The sequence below is a fragment of the Atractosteus spatula genome, chromosome 9, assembly GCF_055471065.1.
Source record: "Atractosteus spatula isolate fAtrSpa1 chromosome 9, fAtrSpa1.hap1, whole genome shotgun sequence".
NCBI lineage: Eukaryota > Metazoa > Chordata > Actinopteri > Semionotiformes > Lepisosteidae > Atractosteus > Atractosteus spatula.
The window spans coordinates 46,392,130-46,418,003 of record NC_142714.1 but is presented as its reverse complement, the minus strand read 5'-3'; the positions used below and the strand labels follow the sequence as shown (position 1 = coordinate 46,418,003).

At 36.8% G+C, this 25,874-nt stretch overlaps 2 protein-coding genes across 4 annotated transcripts in view; one reads left to right on the top strand and one right to left on the bottom strand.

Annotated features, from left to right (window-relative positions):
• Window positions 1–14,158, top strand: part of LOC148828658 (zinc finger MYM-type protein 3-like) — a 31,308-nt gene extending 17,150 nt beyond the window's left edge. For all 3 annotated transcript variants that reach the window (XM_088925734.1, XM_088925735.1, XM_088925736.1), the window contains exons 15-25: window positions 348–510; window positions 1,191–1,306; window positions 1,906–2,080; window positions 2,175–2,321; window positions 2,716–2,819; window positions 4,750–4,918; window positions 5,147–5,298; window positions 5,579–5,693; window positions 7,200–7,454; window positions 10,174–10,291; window positions 11,381–14,158. In XM_088925734.1, coding sequence (XP_088781860.1) covers window positions 348–510; window positions 1,191–1,306; window positions 1,906–2,080; window positions 2,175–2,321; window positions 2,716–2,819; window positions 4,750–4,918; window positions 5,147–5,298; window positions 5,579–5,693; window positions 7,200–7,454; window positions 10,174–10,291; window positions 11,381–11,576 — 1,710 coding nt within the window. In that variant the 3' untranslated portion in view covers window positions 11,577–14,158. The remainder of the gene's footprint in view (window positions 1–347; window positions 511–1,190; window positions 1,307–1,905; window positions 2,081–2,174; window positions 2,322–2,715; window positions 2,820–4,749; window positions 4,919–5,146; window positions 5,299–5,578; window positions 5,694–7,199; window positions 7,455–10,173; window positions 10,292–11,380) is intronic.
• A 2,285-nt stretch (window positions 14,159–16,443) lies between these two features.
• On the bottom strand, window positions 16,444–24,848 carry gja2 (gap junction protein, alpha 2). The gene is made up of 2 exons (XM_088926085.1): window positions 24,657–24,848; window positions 16,444–19,000 (listed from the first exon to the last, which is right to left on the bottom strand). Exon 2 carries the CDS (start codon window positions 18,974–18,976, stop codon window positions 17,903–17,905), a length of 1,074 nt encoding a protein of 357 aa, XP_088782211.1. The 5' UTR covers window positions 18,977–19,000; window positions 24,657–24,848; the 3' UTR covers window positions 16,444–17,902.
• Between the last annotated feature and the right edge of the window lie 1,026 nt (window positions 24,849–25,874).

The following is a 25,874-nucleotide window of genomic DNA, read 5'->3' as shown; positions in this document are numbered from 1 at the left end:
TTTAAATAAAACAGCCCTTAAATCAAAGTGGGTTCAGCAAGTTAAACTCTTGAAGAGGTTGATAAGTTTTATGTTAATACACCTATCATAATATTTTGTTTGTGCAGGGTAGGAATCGTAGGGCTTGCTTGTCTACTTGGTGAGAAATTGTGCTGTTTAGAAGGTGAAAAAGAAAAAGTTAAGCATGTTGAACACAGGACAAGGACTACATATTTGCACAATATGCTTGTTTAAATATTTTCCCTGAAGCCTCATATTCTTTTAAAGTTGTTCATGTAAAAAGTACCTTTAAAATACCACATTAAATGCACATTATGAGTGTCTAAAAAGTTTCAATTTGTCCCTAGCCTGCAGGAAACACACATGCACCCCAGCTGTCCCCTTCACCCCCACCTCCCCCTGTCACGCCCACCACACCCCGTAAGAACAAGTCTGCCATGTGCAAGCCACTGATGGAGAACAGGGGGACCTCCTGCAGGCCCGAGATGAAGTCAAAGGGTTGCCAAACGGGTAAGGTGAAAGAATACATGTTTGACTCCTTTCTTGAAGTACTGTGTAACCATTTCCATCTTTTGCTAACTAAGAAGGCGGCAAACCTTAGTTTGCCCTACTTTGGCCCTTTTTGGTTGACACGCTTTACCATCTGTTTATGAGGTGGCTTTGAATGTGTGTATACCAGCAGTATAAAAGAGCTGTCTTCATGTACCCACCTTCAAAATTCTTGGCTCTATACACTGTGCTGTGGACCCAAAAAACAAAGCTTTGTCCCTTCCTTGTTTGTGCTTTTTGGGTGATATGAAGTTTGTGTGTGTCCTACAGTTAGACCAGCATGGGTCTGTGTTGTGCATTTTCTCTTATTTGTGTATCATTTCACAGTTTTGTTTTTTTTTTTTGCATAATAAATGACTGTTCTGTACTTTTATGACAGTTGACCTTTTCTTTTTGTCTAGCTTGATCTAAGTCTGGTTTAAATCATGTAAGGATTTGACATAAAAGAACATAACGTAAAAAGTACAATTGCGTTAGAATTCTTTCTGAGTGGTCTAAACTATTATAGAGCAGCTGCATTGCTTTTAGAATTCTCTGTAACATTTAGGGTTTTAACAGGTTTTTTTTTCTATACAGTAGATAATGCAGGTTTAGATGTTAAGTTGTTTCCATTTTGATGGGTTTTTCCTTTTGCATTTCAGAGGATTTCTTGAACACACAGCTGGTTGTACTCCCCGTCCCAGTTCCTGTCTTCATTCCAGTGCCTATGCATATGTACTGTCAGCAAACACCAGTGCCTTTCACCATGCCTATTCCAGTAAGTATTCACTGATTTTGACTGCTAAGCTATGGGCTAGCTAAGAGATAAGATGATTGTGTGCCTTAAAATTTAAACAGCTAAACCCCTTTTTATTAGGGGCTCCCAAATGCTAGCCAAGGCAGTTGCTTTAAGGAAATTGAGCCCTAAGGGCCAGACATGGCTAGTTACAAGCTGGAGTCTTTTCAACAGCTGCATGTGAATTCAGTGCTGCTACTACCTGTCCAGTGTTTGCCGTTTCCAAACCTTTAAGAATCAGATCTACTGACAAAGCTGCAAGCAAACATCCTTAAACACACAGACAAACCTGGACATTCACTCTATTTTTGTTAATTGAATACGAGAGTTTTACACAAATTAAATCATTTACAATGTGCTTGAGGCCAGCACTGTGGCAGCCCTTTTCCGTTCTTCCACTGGCAGTGCTCTCCATGTGGAATATATAGGGATTTTCCTTAAGTCCCTGTTTCGTAATTGTATTATAAAACATTCCAGAAAGTTGCATTTGAAAATAGTCTTTATCGCTTTATCGTTCTACAGTCTGTAAAAACTTTGATTAAAGAAAAGCGTTAACCTTGTTTCACTTTTTCACTTACCAGGTCCCAGTCCCCATGTTTCTTCCAACCACCCTTGAGAGTGCAGATAAGATAGTAGAAACAATTGAAGAACTTAAAGTTAAAATACCGTCAAATCCGCTGGAGGCTGACATTCTCGCTATGGCTGAGATGATCGCCGAGGCTGAAGAGATGGATAAAGCATCATCTGATCTTTGTGGTAATGTACTGATCTTGCTATGCACTGCTCTGCTGTCTGTTAGATTGCCCGAGATGGAGTCAGCATAATTGAAATAGTGGTTTTCTCATAGCAGATCTTGCCAGTAATCACAGCGCAGAAGGGCTGCTTGAGGACTGTGATCTGTTTGGGCCGGCCCGAGACGACGTTCTCGCTATGGCGGTCAAAATGGCAAACGTGTTGGATGAACCAGGTCAAGACTTGGAGGCCGATTTCCCCAAAAGTAGGTTGCGCTCTGTGTAAACTTGTCTGAACTCTTACTGGAAAACTGAAAGCAGCTACGCTAAATCTGTTCTAGAGACTAGATATATGAAAGATAGTTTTGTGTTTTCTTTTCATTTACTGTCATAGGTCTTGAATTTAGATCATTTTAAGTATAAAAATAAAGGAACTGCTTCCGTCCCATATTCTTTATGAATTTGCAGTTTCCTTTTCCTTAACGCATTCTTTATGGACCACTAAAATGAAGAACCGATATATGTACAAATGAGCCTGTCCAGATGTCATTTAAAACATCTGAATAGCATTTAGGTTCTTAGAACTGCTGTATCTGCCTCAGGCAACATCTAAGTACCATTCAATTCTGTTCCTTTTATTTCTAAATATTTCTGTTTCAGATCCTCTAGATCTGAATCCTAGCGTCGATTTTCTTTTCGATTGTGGACTTGTGACACCAGAAGAAGTGAATTCAGAACACGAGCTTCCCAGGGCTGTACGAAAGGTATAACATAAAATTGGCATTTTACTGCTTTTCAATTCTTTCTGTCCATCATGCACTCTTGAATCCAAGAAAATTCTCCATTGTTTGACGAAAACATTCCACACATTTTTAATGTTTCTTGACATAAAGTGGAAGCTGTTCATAATCTTAAATAATTATAAGTTTATTAAAAAAACATAAGATTTCTATTATGACTATGATTGAACTGTTTACCCTATCTGGTTTGGGGTTATGAGGACAGACTTTATAATAGCACATGCAGGAAATGCCAGAAAGATTAAAAGCCATGTTGCATTGTTTTTCAAAAAATAAAATGGTACCCTACCATGATTTCTAAACAGATGTGCTCATCTTGTGCTTTAATTTTTTGAAATCCTCTGCAAAATGTTCTGTATGTATTGCAAAAGAGTGTTCATTTAGCCTACCAAAATAGATGTCGTGCTCCTGTACTTGACTCAGTACATAGTAGGCGTGCTGTTATAAAGTCCTTGAGACTTTCATGATACAAGAATGTTATCAGTTCTGTTGTAGCACGGAAACAAGCTATAAACTGATATCGCGGAAAGCTTTTATCTTCCATAGAAATAGCCTTTTCTGAATCATTTTCTTGTCTATAGTGCAGCATGACAAGGTTTTTCAAAGGTACTATTAATTTGTTAAGGGAAGATGGGAGTATTTGGAGCCGTTATGACTGTGTAGGTATATACAAACTGTATGCACTAATTATTGGTCATCAAGACAGTATATGGCTTTTCACAGAGAAGGGTGATTTATGTGGTTTCCCATGTGCTTTTCACCCAAATGGCACTCTCTAAGGAGCTATAGTACTTAAGTAAAAGTATGCACTTGACTGTACATAGAGGAGACACTTTACAAGCAAGGTTACAGGTCTGCAATAGAAGTAAAGGGATCATTGTGAGATGGATGTTTGATGCCTTAAGTTCAGTTATGGGTTCCAGAGTGTTATTATTTTTTACTAGAGCATATAAGGGCTACTTTTATTATTATTCCAGAGTAACCAAAACTCTGTTTCTGTTGACAGTACTGCAAAATGTTACAAATGCCTCATTCTAAATTGCAAACATGATGACAATACGATGCTGTGCATAACTGTAAATTTTTGTCTATTTTGTGATGTAAATTGGATAGTTTACACAGAAATGTGTAAAACATACTTTCATTGTTGTTTGAAATGCACTCTAAAATTCTAAAATCATTCTAAAATAACCTGCCAGCTTTGGTCCGTAGTGGACTTCAGTTCCCATAGGTTACTTCTCTTTTGTTATTGTTCCATAATAGCCAAAAGTAAACAGTGTTTCAGTACAAATACACGGATATTCATGTTAAGCACACCTAAAATTAGGTTCAAGAATTACACTGCTTTGCAAATGTCACTTTTGGAATATGACCTTAATCAAGGATGGTACAATAAATAACTGAATAACTTCTCTTAATCTGTTACCTTGTTCTGATGGAAGTGCGTCCTTAAAGATTTAAAGATTTACTTAGATTTACTTTACTGGGAATACTCTGCTTCTTTTAATGTTCATTCCAGTACGATTTCCCCTTTAAATATAATTTGAATCAATGAGATATTTGAAGGTCAGTGCTTGTCACTCCCAGCAATAGCATGCATATTGTTGTCACTGCAGGTCATTTATTAGGGCAAGAAAAAAAGCTTTGCATTTTGGCATTTTAAATCTCACCTTTATGGGTTGCTATCAGTTTGCTTTCCTCAGTTAATGTATATATAAAATCTGTGTTTATTTTATTCAAATTGACTTTATATGATTGTCCTTATGATCTACATCTTGCATTCTTCATGGTAGTTTTTCTCGGTTTTAAAATTCTTTTTACTGCCTTTACAATCTTGTGGAAATGCTTTTTCATTGCTTTCTGCTGGTTTCAAAGCCTTCATTTGTGTTCCAAGGGGTCAAAGAGGATCATGCTGTCAGAGAGCTGTTCGAGGGACTCAATGAGCAGTCAGTCAGGGTGTACGGGATTAAATTATACCTACGGAGTGAATGCCTGGAAGTACTGGGTTCAGACAAAACATTCTGGAAATGAAAGTGGAAAAAGCGAAGAGCTTAGATTTGGACGTAAGTATTATTCTTATTAAATAGTGCTTACATTTGTACAAGTACAGGGAAATAGCCTGCTGTGTAGCAGAAATGGAAATTCTTTATAAAACCACAGTAATAAATTTTATGACTCGTATAAAATTGTTCAGTTAACATTTTCTTTAATTTTTGCCAGAAGCCAAGACTGTTGTCATTTGTAGAGGCTGGTTAATCACGTACATAAAGTTAAATGTTTATCTTTTTCAGCAAAACCAATGCGAATCAAAGAGGACATTCTGTCTTGTACTGCTGCTGAGCTGAATTATGGACTAGCACAGTTTGTAAAGGAAATAGCTCGACCTAATGGAGAAAGATATGAACCAGACAGTATATACTACCTGTGCCTTGGAATTCAGCAGGTAAGCCATCGACATGAAAGGGCTAGATGATGTTACTTTGACGTAAATTCTTGATCTAGGCACTGCGAATGCTGTATTTGTACGTACACATGAAAACCTTCCTAGCCAGTGACACAGTATAATGCAAACCGGGCTGCCATATTGTGTAGTGAGAGAATGCACAACACAATGACAATAAAATTTATAGGAAAATAAAGAACACAAGAATTCTGTCCTATTAAATCACAAATGGGCAGATGTTTCTTAAAATGAGTGCTTGTTAATTGTTGCTTTTTTGCAGTATCTCCTGGAGAATAACCGGATGGTCAACATCTTTACTGATCTGTACTACCTGACATTTATACAGGAACTAAATAAGATACTAAGTGGATGGCAACCTGGGATATCGCCTAATGGTAGGGGGTTAATTTTAAGCCAGAAAGAGTTTTAGGTTTCCTGCAGTTTGCAGACAGGCAAATGAAAAAAATGTTTATACTTTTAATTTGAGCAAATATTCTTTGAGCAGCTTTCTCACAGAAATGCAGATATACTGCGTATGTTATACGTAGCTCATTTTGAGCTAACAGCTAATGCATAGATATCACAACCCAGACACACTCCAACAATCGCCCATCTTTCCAAGTCACTGAGGTTATCTCTTGCATCCGTAAATATAGGAAGCTTTTCCAGTGTTTTTATATATGGTAGTAAACATGCTCTTAAGCTTAATTAACTCATGACCTTCACCTGTGTGGAAGCCCTTGCTTTCAGTGTACTTGGTGTCACTCATTTACAGGGTGTTTCAGTTTGTTTGTCTACTACTTGTTCACATAGGTTCCAGAGAATTGTTTGATAATTATGTAAATATTAGAATATTATTTTAATGTAAAAAGTATCTAAAATTCAATACCTAACATATTTGTAAATATCTAATTTGCCTTTAAAGTTGAAGGGAAGGAGTCTGCAAATAATAGATCAACAGCAATGATGTTATTTTGTCACCTCTGATATGAAACCCAGAAGACCTAAATATACTTAGGTCATAAGGGCATGGATGGTGCTATTGAGTGAGTCTATATAAAACATAGTATTTTGGTATACTGAAAGTTCACACATTGCTATAAAACAACCTCTGACCTGTCTCTGAACTAACCTTTGATCCCAAGGAGGATTTTAAACCACAAGCAACTGCACATACGTATGCTGCTAATTTTCTCCTTGACAATTTAAAGTTATAGTTCATTTTAATCACAATTGTACCAAAGAAAGCAGAAAGAAATGTGTATAAATATCGACACACATTGGTGTTGGATAACATTCTACAGCTACAAGAACAACACTAGTGAAGTTTGAAATGAAACTGAAAGTTTGTTCATTTTTCTGAAATAACAAAATGCCAAGTGTAGTTTATCCAGTTTTAAAAAGCATGCATTTTAAAGCTACATTGCCTATAGAAAGTCTTCACCCCCCCTTAGAGTTTTTCACATTTTATTGTGTTTATTGCATGGAACCATGATGTATTTAAGAGAGATTTTTTGTCACTCATCATCACAAAGTACTCTATAATGTCAAGTTAAAAAATCCAGACATTTTACTACATTCATTAAAAATAAAAATCAGAACATGACCACTATCTCATTTACAGCAACTTCATATGGCTTTTTCTCATTCCCGAATCTAGTTAACTGCACCACTTCTAAGTTTTGATAAAACAACATGAATTGTTTAAATTCATTAACGGTCCCAATAAACACAATTGAATGATCTACTATTCAAAGTTTTACATAATGTGGTAGAAGAATATCAGCAAATTGATATTCCGGCATTTCTAAATATAATTGAAGAAATCGCTGGCTCCTTTCAGAAATCAGTTAGTTGTTTTAATTAAAATCTGTGCTGTATGGGTTGGGTTTTAATTGCAGGTACAATATTATCTCGAGTGGAAGAAGAGCACCTATGGGACTGTAAACAGCTGGGGGTGTACTCTCCCTTTGTCTTGCTCAATACCCTGATGTTCTTCAACACCAAGTACTTCCGAATGAGGACGGTGGAGGAGCACATCCAGCTGTCCTTCACCAACGTCGTGCGGCAGTCGAGAAAGTGCTCCACTCCGCGGGGCGTCGTGAAGGTGGTCAGTGTTCGTTACTGGCCCCCAGCCCGCAACAAAAAATCTAAAGGTAATGGGGAAATTTCTTACATGCTGAGGTGCTTTTTTTATCTATCCAGCTCCAGCCAGCAGCTTTATCGCTCTGCAGCTCACAACTGTCAGCCCACTGAAGCTCAACAGTACCTGGTTGGGAGACCTGGGAAAGCTAAGAGACCTACTGGAAGAGCAGTTAGTGGGACCAGTAGGGGGCACTCACCCCATGGTCTGTGTGGGGCCTAATGCCCCAGTATAGTGACGGGGACACTATACTGTAAAAAGGCACCGTCCTTTGGTTGAGATGTAAAAACCAAGATCCTGACTCTCTGTGCTCATTAAAATCCCAGGGCATTTCTCAAAAAGATTAGGGGTGTTGCTCCGACATCCTCACCCAATTTCCCATTGGCCTTTGCCAATCATGGCCTCCTAATAATCATCATCAATGAATTGGCTTCATCACTCTGTTCTCCTACCCACTCATAGCTGATGTGTGGTGATACTGGTGCACTTTGGTTCCTGTCACATCATCCAGGTGGGGGCTGCACACTGGTGGTGGTTGGGGGAGTCCCCATTACCTGCAAAGAGTGGAGTGTCCAAAAAACGCTATATAAGTATAGGGAATTATTATCTTCTAACCCCTTTATCCATTCAGTGTCACGGGTGCACTGAAGTCTATACCAGCAAGCAACAGGCGGAAGGCGGGGTACACCCTGGATGGGACGCCAGTCCATCACAGTGCATGTGGAGAACATGCAGACTCCACACAGTTAGCACCCCAGGTCCAGAATTGAACCTAGGCCCCCAGCGCTGTGAACAGTTAACCATTTCACAGCCGAGCTGCCAGTATTTGTTTATATCTTTCTAAATTTATTTTAAGGGTAAATGAAGCGTTTCCATAGTAACCTCACAATACTTCAGAAATCAAAAGCAAAACTTCCAATATAAATCTATATTGTGACAAATTCTGTAACTGCTATTTAAGTATTTTTTGTTTGATGAATAAAAACCTTTAACTGTATTCATGAGCTGTTTAAAACAATGATAATTCAATTCAAGCACTAAATCTACTGTTCTCCTTTTACTGAATACCAAAATATATATCTAGTTTATTACTGATTGCAATGAAAGAGATAAACTGATTACCTGATTGACCCTGTTCCTGCTTTTTTTCAAAATAATGAGGTGTTGGTTTAGAAACTTCAATTTCACTTAACGTATTTTATAACCGAAGCAGATCATTTACAGACTGTAATGAGTGTATTTACCTATTGACACATTAAAGTGAAATTTCAAGAAATTGCACATTGCGAAAGTTGTTTCCTCAAAAAGTACTTTATAAAGGTTTAATACAATTTATTTGTAGCTGACTTATAGGGGAAGCTATAATATATCTAAGCATTATCTTATGGCATTGTGTAACGATGTATTGTTTAAACAAATACATTTTAAAACTGGCCTCAACATTTCAATCCTGGCATCTTGTTCCCTTCAGTTAGTATTTAAAAGGACTAGGCCATTTGCATAAGTTTTTTGCACCCTGTTCAAATTTCTCTCTTTATCACAGAACAAACCACAGATCTTGATTACCTACTGCTCTGATTCAAGGAGTAAGAGCCATTTTTATTGTATTTCAACTGTTCCCTAGGGCAGAAAAAAAATGAATTTCAACAGCCACTAAAGCAAATTTGAAACTGCTGTCATTAAAAAATGAATTAAAACAATAGTTATCCTTTGGATTGAATAGGAGGAACTATCAAGTCATAGCTGTGGCTGATGTGTTCACGTCAGCAAAACACAGCAAATTCGGTAAAAGTAAGAACAGAAATATAAAAGACTTGTTTGCTATTTTTATCTGAGTAGCACACTATTTTGTGTCCCTTCCCCCTCTTCCGACATGATGCTGGTCTCGTAGTATGTCTCCATTCTATTTATAACACCAGTGTGGAGATCTGTGAAGTGCTGCTCAGTGAGGGAGGTGCAAGATGGTATGTGACTTAGGAATGGCTGAGAAGGCTGCTAATTTTAACCCTTTTGGTGATTGGCTGCCCTGGGCGCTACATGGAAGCATTATTAGTCGATGGGTGTGATCTAAAAAGAGCTTAGCAACGTTATGATTGGTTATTTTTTTTATCAGAGCAAGAAATGAGTAGCAAAACTTAAAAATAAAAGATCAGGCGTGAATTCAATATTTGTAACAGCTTGTGAATCTTGGAAAATTAACTTCAGTGGAAAGAGAGGTTTGTATTTGAAGAGGTTTTTTCATCCTTTTTAAAAGCCTTTTTTTAATTGTCATCTTTCACTTCAGCCTACACATTTGACAAACTGCATTTGTCATGCTTGTAGTCTAAAATGTGTAGATAACATATTGAACAGGTTGTTCTAGATTTGTAGATTAGCATTCCAGAAAATAAACTTAGATGCACATCAGAGTACACTGTGGTAACTTAACATGTATAGAGTGTCCTTGGAGCTGTATATAGTCTCTGTTTATGTAGTGCCTCTAATTTTAAAATACTGCTAAACAACTACAAATAATTCTAGACTCAACCTTGTCCTTGCATCCACCCATGTACCAGAGGTTAGTGTTATTTTTGTAGTGGTCAAAGGCAAAGAAGAATTGATCATTATTTTGCAAACATGCTCAGGTAATATGTTTTTCACGGCAAGCTGTTTAACAGTGTTTGGGATGTAGCCAAGAGTGAAAATATTCACTTCAGTGACGTTGACGGCTGGATGTGCCTTTGTTCACGTAGAGAGCAGCATGGGAAAAAGGAAACGCGAAGAAGAGCTTTCTGAGCTGGAGCAGCGGGAAAACAGGATGAACCCTCTGAGATGCCCTGTGAAATTCTTCGAATTCTACCTTTCAAAATGGTAAGGACACGGCCAGGTGTGGGGCAATGTCGCCTGTTTGTGATGACGGGAAAGAAAGAGATCGGTATGCGCTGTTGCCAGGAAAAGGACAAGGATGACGTTGATCTATGTGCCTGCATGACTCTGTCCTCTCGCCCACCTCTTTGCTTGCAGTTTCTCACATTTGTTTCCTGCACGGTGGAAACTGAGTTGTGAATGTTGATGTGTTATGAAGTTTAAAAAGAATTATTTTCTTAACTACACAATGGTCTTTGCCTGGGGCTGGTGTTGCCTTTTGTATTTACTTGCATTATTAAGAAATATACAGAATGTGGTGTATTTATTTCCATTCCTTGGTATGCATTTTGTCATGGTGTGATTTCTTGTGACATATGTGATAATTTATTGAAATCGCTCAGAGCCTGATCTGTGTGCTTTCTTAGAACTGACACAATCAAATGGGCATGACTCAGTGCTCAGCTGTCATTTTTTTTTGCATTCATAGGTTTTGTCTATTTGTGATAATACATCAGCTGCGGTTTGGGCATGGAGATTTTAGTCACAGAGAAGAGGCAACAATAAATCACTAATGTCTAGGAACATAGAGGGTTTTTCTAGCCGTGCTTTTAACCTTATAATTAAACCTTTCTGTATTTAAAATAGTTATTTCACTTATCGAAGGATGACAATGAAGTGATTTGTCAATTGTGGAAAACTGTCAGCTCTCAAGAAGTCTTTGTATGACGAGAAATAATCTCTCTGCATTGATAATCAAGTTATTACAGACAGATTTGCAAAAGGCTTTCAAGCTACACCAAAATGCGTCATTGCACTTTGTTTGCATGGGGATTAGCTATGGTTGTGCATTGTGGTGCAAAGTTAAGAAATTCTGCTTCAAAGGAACCAAACAACATAATACAGAAAGCAGAGTGACAAAGTCATGCCGAGGCAGTCATGAGACGCTTTTTTCCCCAAAGGGAGTGTTCACGATTTCCCAAACACTTCTTCAAACAGAAGTATCTGAATTGTGCCCTGCAGAGGATGGAAAGTCAGTGGTCTTCGTAACAACACCTTCATAATTGCCACCTTTTCTTCTTGTGCCCTGTCTAGCCCGGATAGCATGAGGAACAGAAACGATGTGTTCTACTTGCAACCAGAGCGCTCCTGCATCGCGGAGAGTCCTCTGTGGTACTCGGTCATTCCTATGGACAGGAGCATGCTGGAGAGCATGCTGAACAGGATCTTGGCAGTGAAGGAGATCTATGAAGACCATTCCAGAGAGACACTTGATGATGACATTGACTGATTGACGTGCCCTAATCACCTTTATTTTCCCTTCATATCAATTGCACTGTACTCTGAACCTGTAAATAATTAGTTGGCCAGTATTTGGAGGAAAAGTTTTACTGTACTCTGTGTTGTGGCAGGGCTCCAGGAACTCTTAGGAAACAACAGAAAGAAAACCCTTTATGTTAGAGGGGAACGTACATAAGTACTATATATATATTATATATGAAATTGGCCTTGATCTTCCAGTGACAGTATCATAGTGAACATTGCTGGCTATTTGTTGGTGTGGTGGGTACAGTTTATTACTGTTTATCTGTCGGCCATACTGACATACTTTATAATTGCACATTTTTCTTTCCTAACTGTTTAGTTTCACCCTCACTTAATTTAAGATGCTATTCATAAATGCACGTTTTTAATTGGTATTGTATCTGTATTGACCCTCTCACTTTTAATGCGGTGTGCCTGATCTGTACGGCATAAGTTTGAAAAGGTCTTGGCCATCTAATAAGGCTTGTTTCACTGAGCATTAAAAGAAAAGTCTGTTAGGCTTCAACCTTTCAAGTTTTCATTTTTACTCTTTATGACCTTGAGCTGCACAGCGTTAAGATTAACTTTCATTTCCACCTTCAGTTTTTATGTTGACTTTAGGTTTAAAATTCAAGTCCTTGAAGAATATATGGAATGATTAAATAAACGTTTAACAGAACATAATGTAAAGGTTACATTTCAAGCAATTTGATGATTTAAAGTGATTTCTTGAGTTGTGTGACAGGAAGGGTTAAAACACTAGAGATGTATCCTCTTACATAGCTTCCCAGTCCCAGGCTATGACATGTTTTGCTCAAGCTGAGCACTTGATTATTTCATGGAAACAATTCAATTGAAAATTATTTCCTTTAGCCCTCTTTAAGTTTTCAGTTCTGGAAATGTTAAATGACTTTATTTTACGTGAAACTCTTCATTATGAGACTTCACCTTTTCAGGATCGGAAAACAAGGAAAAAAGGTGAATTGATCAGAATGTTCAAATGGTTAGCCTCCAGACAGGAAAAAAAAACATTGGTAATTGGGATCACTAGGAATGGGATTAGAACAGAAGTTTATTATCTTGAGAACTGAAAAAATGAATATTCTCTCTGTGAAGTTTATATCTATTTTTTTCTAAATATTTTAGACTCTTTTAAAATTGTATTTTTTGTTATAAACCGTCCCAAAGTGGAATTGCCGGTTGTGTGTTTATTGCATTTGGACTCTGGTTTACAAACACTGCAAGCACACAGGGGCTGCTCAGTCCTGTGCAAGGGTTTTAACACTGATGGGAGGAAGTGTGTCTTTTTTCATTGTCGGCACCACGGACCTACAAGTGTCAGAGGTGCTTGTGAGGATCGTTGTGTTGCTGGGAACCAAAACTAATCCCACTCTACTCACTGCTAATGCACACTACTGCTTAGGGACTCTTGCCAGCTGCTGACTGGACACAGACTCAGACCTGCAGTGCCTGGATCATAGCCTTCATCCTACAGCTGGGCATGACCATTTCCTATGCCACTTCGGAGTCCTGAGATTTGCATGTGCTACTCCACTACAATTTAATAGCTTCCTGGCTTAAGTGGCATCTTATTTACTTAATTAGTTTTCTTTAATTTACTAAGAATGTTACAAAATTAAATATAATTTGTCTCTTGCCTTATAGTTTAGTTGCTTTTGATTTCAGATCAAAAAGAAGTATTTTTCTCATGCTGCAACATAGGAAACCTTTTCCATCTAACCTGATGCACTCGCTCCACTTTTTAAATTTCATCTCAAGCTTAGAAAGTCTTCCTGCTATATGTTAATCTTAAAATTACATCTATATGTAAATTTGCTTCTGTGCAGATAAGCTATACTGTAAAGGTAACAAATACAAGATTTGGAATTGCGTGAAACAGCATGCCTTAATTACCTTTGTGAAAAGTACAGAAGATTTTTATATTCTCAAGATTCATAAGGAGATGGCCTTAAGACCAAGCTCTCCTTCATAATTAAAATGCGAGGACAAGCAGAAAGATTTGCTCTGATTTTCATTCCTCATCTAGTTTGTGATTCATGTGGAAATGTGTTGAGAAACCTATACAGCATAAAAAACTTGGACATCATATGTCTCTTTGGGTTGAATGTATATTTCAGGTTATTCATAAGAACAGCTTTGTTGTGTTACCACAGTCATGTTGTTGTTCTACATTATAGAAGCTTAAGTGTACTCTTCTTTTTTAAAAGAGTAGAGAATATCCTTTTAAAACCATTGTTTTGTTTTTTTGACTATTATATACCCCTAACCCCTTTTTTATCTAGGTAAGTACAGTCCTAATGGTGATAAGATGAAGAGAAAATTATATGCTGTTTCAGTTTGAGACTAAGGCTTTTATTCTTGCAAAACAAACCTGCAAAATCTAGAGGTTTTGGGCAAGTATATTATCCTACGCAATATTACTACAAAAACTGGTTCAGTAATGTCTTGTCACTTTTTCTTTCTTCTGAACTGCAGTGGTCCTGTGAATTATCAGGTTCCAGGTTGTTGGCTTAACGACTTCAAATAAAATGTTATGATTGTGTTAAACAGATCTTATGAAATCACTATAATTCCTGTTCTTATTGTTTCCAGCTATACATTTCAAAATCCTATAAACATGCATAAGAGCACGTTCATGTTAAAATTCTGTGGTAACAATGTACCCATTATAATAAGCTTTATGAAAATTCAGGAATTGTACACTTAAAGGAAAGTATAAATATACAATTTCACATCATATAAATATGGGCTTCTGTAACACTAAGAAACAATGCTAAGCAGTATGTTCAGTAATAGTTCCTTTACAGTATTTGAATTTGCTTAAAAATTCAGGCAACATTCCAGATTCCCTCCCCACCCAACTTACTAAAGTTGATCTCTGTATCGTGACCTCAGTAGTATACCTGAAGGTTCAGGAAATGGATTGTGTTTTTTATTTGAATGGCCTTAACTGGATTTTTTCAATGTTATTCATCAATTCATTTTTACTGTTGCAACAGTATGGCATAACGAACAGCAGGGTCTAAGACAGGATGGCAGTGCTGCCGTTTGTGGTAAAGCCTAGGTTCAGAGTAGTGCGATCTTCTACCCATGCATCTCTTGAGCTGCTGTGATACTATAGTAGTAAAATGTGCATCTTGTGATTAAAAGGTCTTTCATTTAAAAAGATGTGTACAAAGTGTCTTATAAAATGTAGATGACAAGTGAACTTGCAGGCAATAAGCTTTGTAATGAACATATGTAATTAAATGATTTCAGAGCAATTACTTTTGTTATACGTTTTAGTCTAACCTACCAAAACATGAAGTACGGTAGCACCTTTTTTAACTGATATTGTTTTTCTCATTGAGAAAGTATCATATAACAGCATTTGATTTAGTGTCCAGTTTTGCATGGAAGCATTTTTTTAAATACAAAATTCAAAGTATACACTATATGTATAAATATATATACACACCCTCTTTTTTTAAAAAGAGGGAGGCTTAGGAAAGATTCAGATTTTTCAGTTGATGATTGGAATGTTGTTTCTCAAAATAGTTTTATTTTGTTTAAGCAGGCATATTTCTGTGCTTACGACTGTAAATATTTGTATTTGTCAACTGTCTTGGCTTTTGACATGTTTAGTAACTGTTTGGTGCATATTTCTAAATCCCATTTACTGTAAAAACACTCTGCTGTTGTAGTGAGAAAGTACTGTTACAACTAGCCACGTCTCTAGATCCTAACTGAAATAAAACTGTGTTACTATATACGTTTTTTACGGGGTGCTCTTTTGTCCTTTCTGATTTTGTTTTCCATCATTCGGTGCAATGAATAGAAAGTGCTTTTCTGTTGCGGCCTTTTGTGAATCTTGTATCCAATTCCCTGCTATTTGTTACAAATTACAAGCCATGTCAGCCTCGCAACACACAAAATTCTATTCTTAATCTTGTTTCTGGTGTGAATTTTATCCCCAAGTGTATCTGTACATAAGATTAAGTCTTTGCAACATGATAGTTGTGGAATTTTTCTCCACAACTTGTTTGGCTTTTGCAGTAAGTTGGCTTGGCAATTTATTTTGTGAAGGGGAGCACTTGGGTACTAGGGTGTCTTCTGTGTAACATTTTCATGTCTCCCCCACAAATGTGGATTTTCACCCTTTTTCTCCCAGAGTTTAAAGCCTAGCTGTGGGGTGTTAACTGCCATCTCTTAATTGTTCCCCATGTTCATGTGAGGGAATATATTTCACCACAGCCCTGTATTGACGTAATTGGTCATTGAGCATGAAAGGTTTTTGGCTTTTACAAGCATTTTAAGGTTTTCCATTAGAAACGTTTTTAGTCTTAGCTGCACTTTTACTTTGCTGCTTACTTGAATCCAGCAATCTTGGTATCCCATACCACTAACCGGTACTGGAACAAATGAAGTGTAGAACCTTCCATGATGAAAAGAGATTGAATTCTGTCAGTTTCTTACACAGAAGTTAAGTAGTGGCTGCTAATAAGGGAGATGTGACCCTTTTTTTAAAGATTACCATGGACAAATGATAATTTACTGTCAGGCGAAAAGCCATTGACTACTTCTCTACTTACCAGAGCAAGGCATGACTTTCCTAATACCACGTTTTCTCGCACATACATGCAGATCTGTAGTGTATTAAATGCTGAAAGTTTTTTTGAGGGAATTGCTTTCATATGGCAAAATGAAAAGATTTGCCTCTTATCCTGAATTTGAGAGGAAACTGGAACATGGGACTTCATTTTTTTACATTTATTCTTTGGCATGCTACAGTTGAAGCAAATTAATTTTTATTTCACCATGGAGAAATGAACAAAATATAGAACATAACACAGTTTAATCAGTTGCAGCAAATGCTTTAATGTGCATCTGTCTTTAACATAAGTACTAAGAGAATGAATTCCACACCAGCTTTCAATCCAAGCGTACCTTGGCCATTCCTATATGCAATGTTTTCACATGGTTTCTTTATAAAAGAATTGTTTACCATCACTAGGTAACAGATATAATTTTATTTAGTTTTTGAATATCCTTTCAAAGTTTCCTTTGAAGTTTCCACAGACATTTTTTGAGTATCTGCAATCAAACGTCAACAGTATCTTTGGAAATAATACATTTTTGCATCATCTTCAAATCAGAAGTATGACACCTCTCATATCCTTTACTTAATTTTTCATGGATAAGTTCCAACAAACAGAAGGTTTGACAGCACTAATATACACTTAGTGTTCAAGTTTCAGTTTTTAACTTGTTTTTTCAAAAAAAAACACCTTTTGTTATACTGATTGCTTGAGTCTTGTTTTGTGTATTGCTTTTACACTTCAGAGAAAGGTGAGCTCAATTTGTAGTCCCTTTGGACATTTTTACATTTTCTTTCAGTATTGATGGTCATCATCAAATGATTTTACTTTCACTGTCATAAAGTTCTTTCATGTGAAAAGGTACAGTAGTGGTTTGTACAGTGAAACAGGCTGAGCCTAATCTATATCTGGGAGTAAGAGGTGATCTATCAAGGAGTTCAAAATCAAAGGTGGACAAAACTGAAAACAATTGCATCAGTGTTCACTAAAATGTCCATAATGCATTGTTTCCAGTGCATGTCTTAATTTAGCATGACATGAATATTATGTTCTACAGCACCAAATCAACAAATAAGCCAAACAACAATGCAGCAAAGTATTTGTCTACATAGTTCTATCCACATGATCAATGTGTTTTATTCTTTTCTTTAAGAAGGGCTTGCAATAGTACTTTAATGTGTTTACAACAGTATCAGCAACAGATACTGACTATGGCAGATGTGCTCTCTGTAAGAACCTGGCGATAAATACAAGCAGTCTGACATCTATGACATGTTTTAATGTATTTTTAATCTTGCTGACTGTATTGAGAATGTTTATGTTTATGTCTTACAAAAAACAAATCTTTATTTTCAAGTAATGGCTTTAAATGTTCTCATATGTTAAATAAGAAAGGAGGAAAAAAACGTTGCAGCACAAACAAGAATACCCACACATGAGGATACAGTACTGTAGGTGGAGCCTTTGATGGAACCAGCCATTAGAGAAAAGATGAAAGCTATGTGCTGTGTTTGTTCCTTGCCTACCAGTGGTTTCAAACCACAGCGTTTGTAATTAAAGACACATGTCCCAAGTGTACCATGATCAATGCAATTCAAAAGTACTTCCTGCAAAACTCGCAACCAAACATTCCTTGCAAAAGGACGAACAGCCAGAATGCGCGCATGTGCATTTGGAAGTCTTTTGTGTATTGATAAGTGAAGCGCAGATGCCGTTAAATTTTGAGATCATCCAGTCTGGTCTTGTTGTTACTGTGCTTGCTGGATCTGCTAGGCCTGCGCTGTTTTTCTACAGGTGTCCCTTTCTTCACTTTCAAATCACTTTCATCAGGCTTGCTGTTCCTCTCTACAGCTAAGTTGTCTCTGTTTTGCTTATAGGCTGCTTTGCTATTGTATGGGTGATAAGCAGTGTCAGGCTCAGGTAAAGGAGAAAGGCTGTACCTCGATCCAGATTGGTAAGGTCCTGTTGGAGAGTGCTGTTTTGGAAAATAATTGTAATTAGGGACAAAGGGCACCACTGTGTCACTAGGGTCTTTAGAGCCCATTTCAGATGCAATCTCAGACTTGGAAGACACCCCTTGTCGGCACTTTGTGAAACCCAAGTGGTACATCTCAACCAGGTTCAGGAACAAGGAGATGCATGCCACTGCCAACATGAATACAATAAAGATAGTCTTTTCTGTTGGCCTGGAGATGTAGCAGTTGACAATGTTGGGGCACGGAAGTCGGTCACAAGTGTAAAGAGGTTTGAGTTCAAAGCCATAGAGGAAGTACTGAGCCACAATGAAGCCCACCTCAAAAAGGGTTTTGAATATGATATTAAAGACGTAGGTCCGTAAAATAACACCTTGCATCTGGATCCGGCCCTGTGCATCTCGCACTGAAGGCTTCTTGGCTTTTGTTTCACCCAGAAGGGGCTGCTTGTCCCCTTGGTTGGCTGCTTGGGTTATCCTCTCTTTCTCCTTCTGCTTCTGCTTCTCCTCCATGCGCACCAGGTGCAGAATGTGGCCCAGGTAAATGAGAGTGGGGGTGGACACGAAGATGATCTGCAGCACCCAGAAGCGGATGTGCGAGATGGGGAAGGTCTTGTCGTAGCAGACGCTTTGGCAACCAGGCTGCTTGGTGTCACAGGTGAAGCCCGACTGCTCGTCTCCCCAGACTTTCTCCGCGGCGGCTCCCAGAACCAGGATTCGGAAGATGAAGAGGACTGTCAGCCACACCTTTCCCACCACTGTCGAGTGCTCCTGGGCACTTTCCAGCAGTTTTCCCAGCAAGCTCCAGTCTCCCATAGTGGCAACTGCACAGGGCTAACCCTGCAGAGACAGAGAGATACATTCTGATGGGTTACTGCCACAAAGACATTTAAAAGGCAGCTTTTCTCAAGTTGGACAACTTCTTTGCAGAAATAACGGGTGTTCAATCTTGAAAGTGCATGTTACAAGTGCATGTTAAAATACTCACTCTGGTAATTAAACAGATGTTTTGATCCAGTTTGGTAACATTTCAGTATTTTTCGAAGCATGTGCTTCAATACCATCAGTTCTGTTTCTTACCATAGTAAGTGGAATCACAAGACACCTTCTTTCTTAAAAAAAGTATTAAAAGTAATCTGAGAATCATTTAATGTTCACAATATTGGAGAATAACAGTGAAACAAAGTCTTAATCTGTTCAGTCTCAATTTCACCCTTTTTAATTAAAATATTTGCTTTTCAAATGATACCAATCAAGCAGTTTGTTGGCTGACAGTACTAATAGATTATGACAATACACTGAAATAGATGTACATACATTTAACAAATAAATCCATCTATTCTGTAATGATTATATAAAATAGCATTTATGATACATTGTACATTTCACATTGTCTCCTCTAGTATATCAACTGTGTCATGTTTAATATGTGGTGTATACATTCATGACAGTCATATTTGTCAACTTTATGGACTGTCTGTGTTTGGTAGGTTCATGGGCTTGATTAAACTCTGGAATGCTTTCTGTGATTGTCACATTTACAAAGCAGAAACTGAACACAAAATAATACTTTATTTAGTTTTTTCAGAGTCTGAAACATTGAAGGCTTTAAAAATATATTTTCAATTTCATATTACAGTGTTTGCAAAAAGTAATTGTCATTTGTAATAAAGCAGTTCTTCTGGTGTTGTTTAAATCTGAAGCCTCAACCAGTTTGGTCCATTGTATTCAATCTTGTAATTGTGAAAAACTTCTGAGAAATGCATCAAAGTATACACTCTTTGAAACCCTTGGAAAATAAGTCACATTAAAAATATTAAGAAGATGCATGTCGGGAGGTTACTTCAAGGTCCGTAAAGCTCAGTGTATCTGTTTTTTGTTAGATTTGTGGTGTTGATGTGATGCAAATTGAAGGTTGAAGCAGAGCCATGTATGGAGTAGGGATCTTTGGTTGACATGAAAGATTAGCACCACATGTGTAAGAATACTTATATTTAACAAACAAAAAGGTTGTTTATTGACCTAATGTGCCCCTTTCTGATTAAATCAAACACATTTATTTGGGGGGGTTAAAAAAAGTTGTCAGACGGACTAGTTTTATATTTCAAATTACATTTTTCTGTCTTGTTCTGTTATCAGTTGACTCTCTTAAGAGAAATGGTGTTTTGGACACTGCATTTTACTTTCTTGCTGACTACTGATTCTTGCTGATTCTCCAGCTACCCTTTACAGTTATAAGAGTCTTATATGTAACATCCTTGGATATATAATACTTAAATCTTACAAACTGAGAGACACTAGGACGAAAAGTTCTCAAAACATGATCAAGCCCCCAAAAAGTTGCCAATGCTGCCTATACAGTACATGGTATTTATTTAACCAATAATTTTCTGTCAGTGATGTATTTGTCACGTCCTTAAATGGAGGCTGGTAGATAAATAGAGTTTTAGATATTGTATGGAGATATCATTAGGTTTAATGTGGTGGGTTTACATTTGTCCATGATCAATGCTCAACAGCCATAATGCCTAAATGATACAGTCCAGAACAGAAACATTTTGTCAGATGAAAAAAGTCTGCAGCACAAATATACCTGAGATGAGCCTACTAAGGCAGAATCACAAACTGGTGTACAAACACTGTACGTTTGTATGTTCAAGCTGTTTTTTTTCATGATCCTGAGACCCCCTGGTGTAGACAAGGTAAAGCCAACTTGAGTGACCTCTTTCTGCCTTTGGTTTCCATCTGAAGCTGTGCTGCAATTAATTCAGTCTGAGATTGAGAACTGCTTTTCATTCTCTCCAGTTGGGGAACAGTCTCGTCTCAGTTTTGGCTTCACTGGCTGAGTATGATTTCTTTCCTCTGCGCTTACTCTTTGTTTCCTAACCTTTTACTGGCAAAAATTGGGAAACGCTCTTCACAGCAAAACACCTGTTTCCTCCACCAGTATATTGCTTTTGTCTTTCAAGGTTTCCTGTTTATTAGTAAGCTCGCTGTGGGCATTTAAGAAATTGGCTCTTCAGTTTGGATTGTATCTGTTGTTAAAATGCAGCAGAGAACGGAAAATAAAGAAATCACAGATGTCTTCTCTACTGCCTGAACAAATTAAATTAATTTTGTTTCTTAACTGTGAAAATTCTTGCAGACTGTAAATACTCTTTCATGAATTATATGAATTATACCATACCCTTTTCTGAGACAGTTGCAGAAGGTAAGGGAATTTCAGCATACTTATTCTCATTTTGTTTAGGGTTGGTGTTTAGAATTCACATACTATATAAGCAGATGGTCATCACCTTTCACAAAATATGTCTCAGACTGAATTGTGATTGGACACACATATCAGATACATCTTGCCTTACTTATACACCTAGATCCTTGACACTGTATTCAGTCATTACAAAAACATTAAACTAGGCTTTAAGATTATTTTAAAACAGATCCATAAACAGTCTGGATTGTCTGGAGAGTCCACTTCTGTCAGCTACAGCCTAGGTAACAAGTATATGTTTTTGTATTCATCTCATTGCTTAGTTACCAGAGCTATAATAATATCCAGGCTGGCCAAATGTTAAAATCTCCCTGTATCTTCAAAGGTTTTAATCCCTTTAACTAATAAGCAGGCCATATAATGTATATGAATAAGGACAGAATAAAAAATAACAGATTCTGCATACAACATGGTCATTTATGTTGTGCTTTATAAAAATAGAATGAGGTCTTGAGAGGACTTCTTTAGATGTTAAGCAAACAATTTCCTCCATAAACAGCAAGACAGGTTAATGTAATTTTAAGTAATGATGCCTGTCTCAGAAGTTGGTCTGCAACTGGCTTCAGAAGCAACAGAAAGGACAACTTTCTGAAAGACAAGTCGGTTTTGTGGAAAACAGCGAAGCATTGCATTTATTCTTAAAAATGTAGCTCCTTCCTCAGCTGGGTCCTTCAGATGAACAACTTTAGGACATTAAATACCAGGGAAAAAAGCATTTCTTCAGTCTCAGTTTTTGTCTTCTAAAAACATAATTAGATAAGTTGAGATCCCTTTGCTGTCTAACTCATCACAATTTATTGGACCTAGAATTCCACGGTTTGAAGGCTAGGAAGCATTTTGTTTATACTGTATATGTGTTTTCACAACAGTTCAGAAAAGTTTAAAACTCTTCTTGGTTTACATGAAACAAGTTTGGAAACAGCAGTGCATCATGTCAAATGTGACTTTCACACCCAAATCCTCAGTAACTGTAATGTGCCTTCCTCTGAAGAAAAATTAATTGTTTCAACATCAGTGCTACATTTATTGTCTTTTTGTCAGAGCACCAGGGCCATGAGAAACCTACGCGCCATTAATTCTTAAGATGCCTGTCACATGGATGCATGAGGGTTCTGGAAGTCAGGGATATATTAACTGGACCTGTTATGTGGCAGCATCTCTAACTTCAGAACCTGAGGCATTAAGCAAAGTAATTAAAACCACACAACAAAACCTTTGTAGTAATGCCTTCAGTTTATAAGAAAGAGGCCGCTGAGCGCAGCTAGACTCTTCTGCAAAAAGTGAGTGTACCACATTGTTTTAAATAGCCTTTGCTTCCGCTTTAACAGAAATGCACAAGTTGTGGGAAAAGTTATAATTCTTGTAACTCTAGAAGTGGTTACTGGCACACATTCTCATTTGTTAGTGAGTACACTAATAAATGACTGCTCCCTTATGCTGCATTCATTAAAGGAATCTGGCTTTTTATAGCTTTTTTCAAAACCTCCTGAACAAAGAAACTAAGCAAGTTTTTTTAAAAAACTTTAGATTTTTGTTTCAGTCTCTAGTATTTTATAAATACCAATCATCCACCACTATTACACTGAACATCTGTTTAACCAACCTAAATTTTGTTATAAACTGTTCACCAAACCTACCCAATTAATAAAATAGAATCCCTAAAAAGAAATTAGGTAAATGCTTCATACATAGCTTCTCTTGGTCTTTGGAACACATGACAATGTTTATTTTATTTCATGAAAGGAAGTAGGAAATTCTAATATGAAAAAACAGTAAATCAACAAACTGTTGTTTCAAAACATCACAAAGGTAAATGTAGTCTATTTCAAATAATATATATTAGTTCCACCTCTCAAGGCTTTGATAAAGTTTGATAACTTTACATTTTTATTATTAACTTTATATTTAGAGGTTTATTGAGGTGTGCCTAGGTATTTCTGGCTCCAGAGAGTGCTGACAGTTTCCTTTCAGTTACATGCTGTATTTATAGTATGTAAATGATTAAAGAAAAATTATATGATTTTCACAACCTTTAACAGCCCACTAATCCCTTTATGTTTTACCTTTTGCCTTGGGTACTTTCAAGATGCATGGTTATCTACCACAATGTTTTAGATATTCTATTTAATTTACTTTATTATAATTTATTTCAAATTACTGTTTATCTTCCATTGTTTTGTAAATCTACTTGATTTTTTTACCTTCTAAGTCATTTAAAAATGGACATTTTTACTAGGTCTTTTAGAGTCATAAGGAAAGAGAGGTTTATATTCTAAAACAAATGGCTATATACTGTATACATTTTAAGTGCCTTCTTTATCCAAAACAGCAGTAGAAAGACAGCACCTTTTATGTGATGCAGTTTTAATCTTTTAAAGGTTCTAAATCTGCAATGAACCAAATAAATGATTTTGTTGCATTCAAACATTATGTATTTATGTGGTTTATGTTAATATGTAAAGTGGAAATTGCTTTTTAGAGAACATCACATCTTAAAGAGAACTCTTGGAGAGTTATTAGTGAGAACACATATACTGAATTTAAAAAATCTATTACAAATTCTAATATGTACATACTGTATATATTGTACTGTGTTGTTTCTGTTATAATGTTTTCTGAATTCAATTATTTATTTACTGATCGGGTCTTATATGGATTTGTTTTTCTCCACTTCATTGTATTTGATATGGTAAACCATTTTGCATTCAGCTTTATTGGAAACATTTTACATTAACTGTTAAAGCTAAAATCAACATTTAAAAGGAATTCTCATAAATAAGGCACTTTCCTTTGATTTGAGGAATGTTTTTACTTATTATTGATCCAAATTAGTTGATCAATTTACAACTTTTGTCACTTATTCATATTATCTACTGTATGACATATAGTGTAGTACACAGTATGTGTATTATCAACACATTAAATTAATCAAATTCATTTAACATAAATGTGAAACAAAAACCAGGAAATTTAAATTGGTTAAATGAATGTGTGAGAAGTGTGTCTATATTAGAAGTAAAAACTGGTGGCTGCATTTTCACACTCTGTAAGTGTGCTAAATCAGATCTGTATTGTTTATTCCTTATCCGGTCTTACCTTAAATTGAAAGTTCAGATAAAGAGAAAGCAGTGACCTTCCACGTTTGCTTTGTGAGAAACTACTGCTGAAATATAAATTCAGAGAATTATCTTTAAATGCATTAGTAATGTACTAATGAATACATACCTTTTCAATCCACACATCTCCAGCAATGGGAGTCTTTACTCATTGATATATCCACGCAGGTCACTTACATTTGTGACTGATCTTGTACAGCTCTTACTTCTGAAGCCATTCTCTTGAATGGGGATAAAACCGTTGACAGCTACTGTTAAAAAAGCAATTACAGTAGCCGAGAAAGCAATTAATTTTAAATACAGTTTACTTCTGATCAATTAGAATACTGTTAATCCCTCATGCTAAACCTGACCGAGTTGAAGTACAGACGCTGCAAAATCACCCCCCCTTCAGATAATTTTGGCTGGATATGCGCTCTCCCCACTGTGGAGCACAAAGCAGGACACTTGGTAGTAATTTCTTCAGTTCTTGTGACTGGCAGTTTTGCTGTCCAATGATGTTGTTTTTCTCCCGCACGACCTCTGTTCTAAATATAATCCAGTTTCAGGGAGGGTCTCTGCTATCACTTAGGGATTGACTTGGAATTTCAGGCTGGTAGTCATAATGTTATTGGGAGGCAGTCTCACAGAGGCAGTTAGGCAGGACCATATTTCTCAGTGTCCCAAAAGATCAAGCATGTCTTTTTCTTTTAAAACAGGGGTTAATTTACACTTTCTCTATAGAATGCAGTGGCTGGCACAGAAATTGGAAAGCCCCAATTTGAAGAGAAATGTAAAGCTAGAGAAAATTTGTCTAGAAATAGATGAAAAACTGAACTCGGATCATACTTAACAGGAATGGAACTAGATGTGTGTGTGTGTATTCCTTGAACCAACCAGGATGGAGTGCTTGGCTTTCAATTATTCCCTCATCACTGAAAACCATTAAAGGCCCTAACAAATAAACTGATTTCCGGATCACAACAATGAATGTTGGTTATTTCATCAGTATCACAAAATGGGAATAAAGACAGAAAAACATTAATACAGAGATTTCGTTAATATGGGAACTCTACTTTAAGGTCATATGTACCCTAAAGTGTTAAGTAAACCAAGTTTAATTTTGTTCAGAACATGAAAGTCATTAATGACGAAGAAGCCCACTATATATGGTTTGTGTGAGAGTGTGATTGACTCCCTGAAATGGCAAATGTCCCCTATGCCCCAAGCTTGGGGTCTTAGTGCAGCTGTCAAAGGCCTGGGTATTTAGGATTCTGTAAGGATGAGACTATTACCAAAGGTCATTGATAACCTGGAACTCTGTGTGTGGGCTAGCACTGAGAGACCT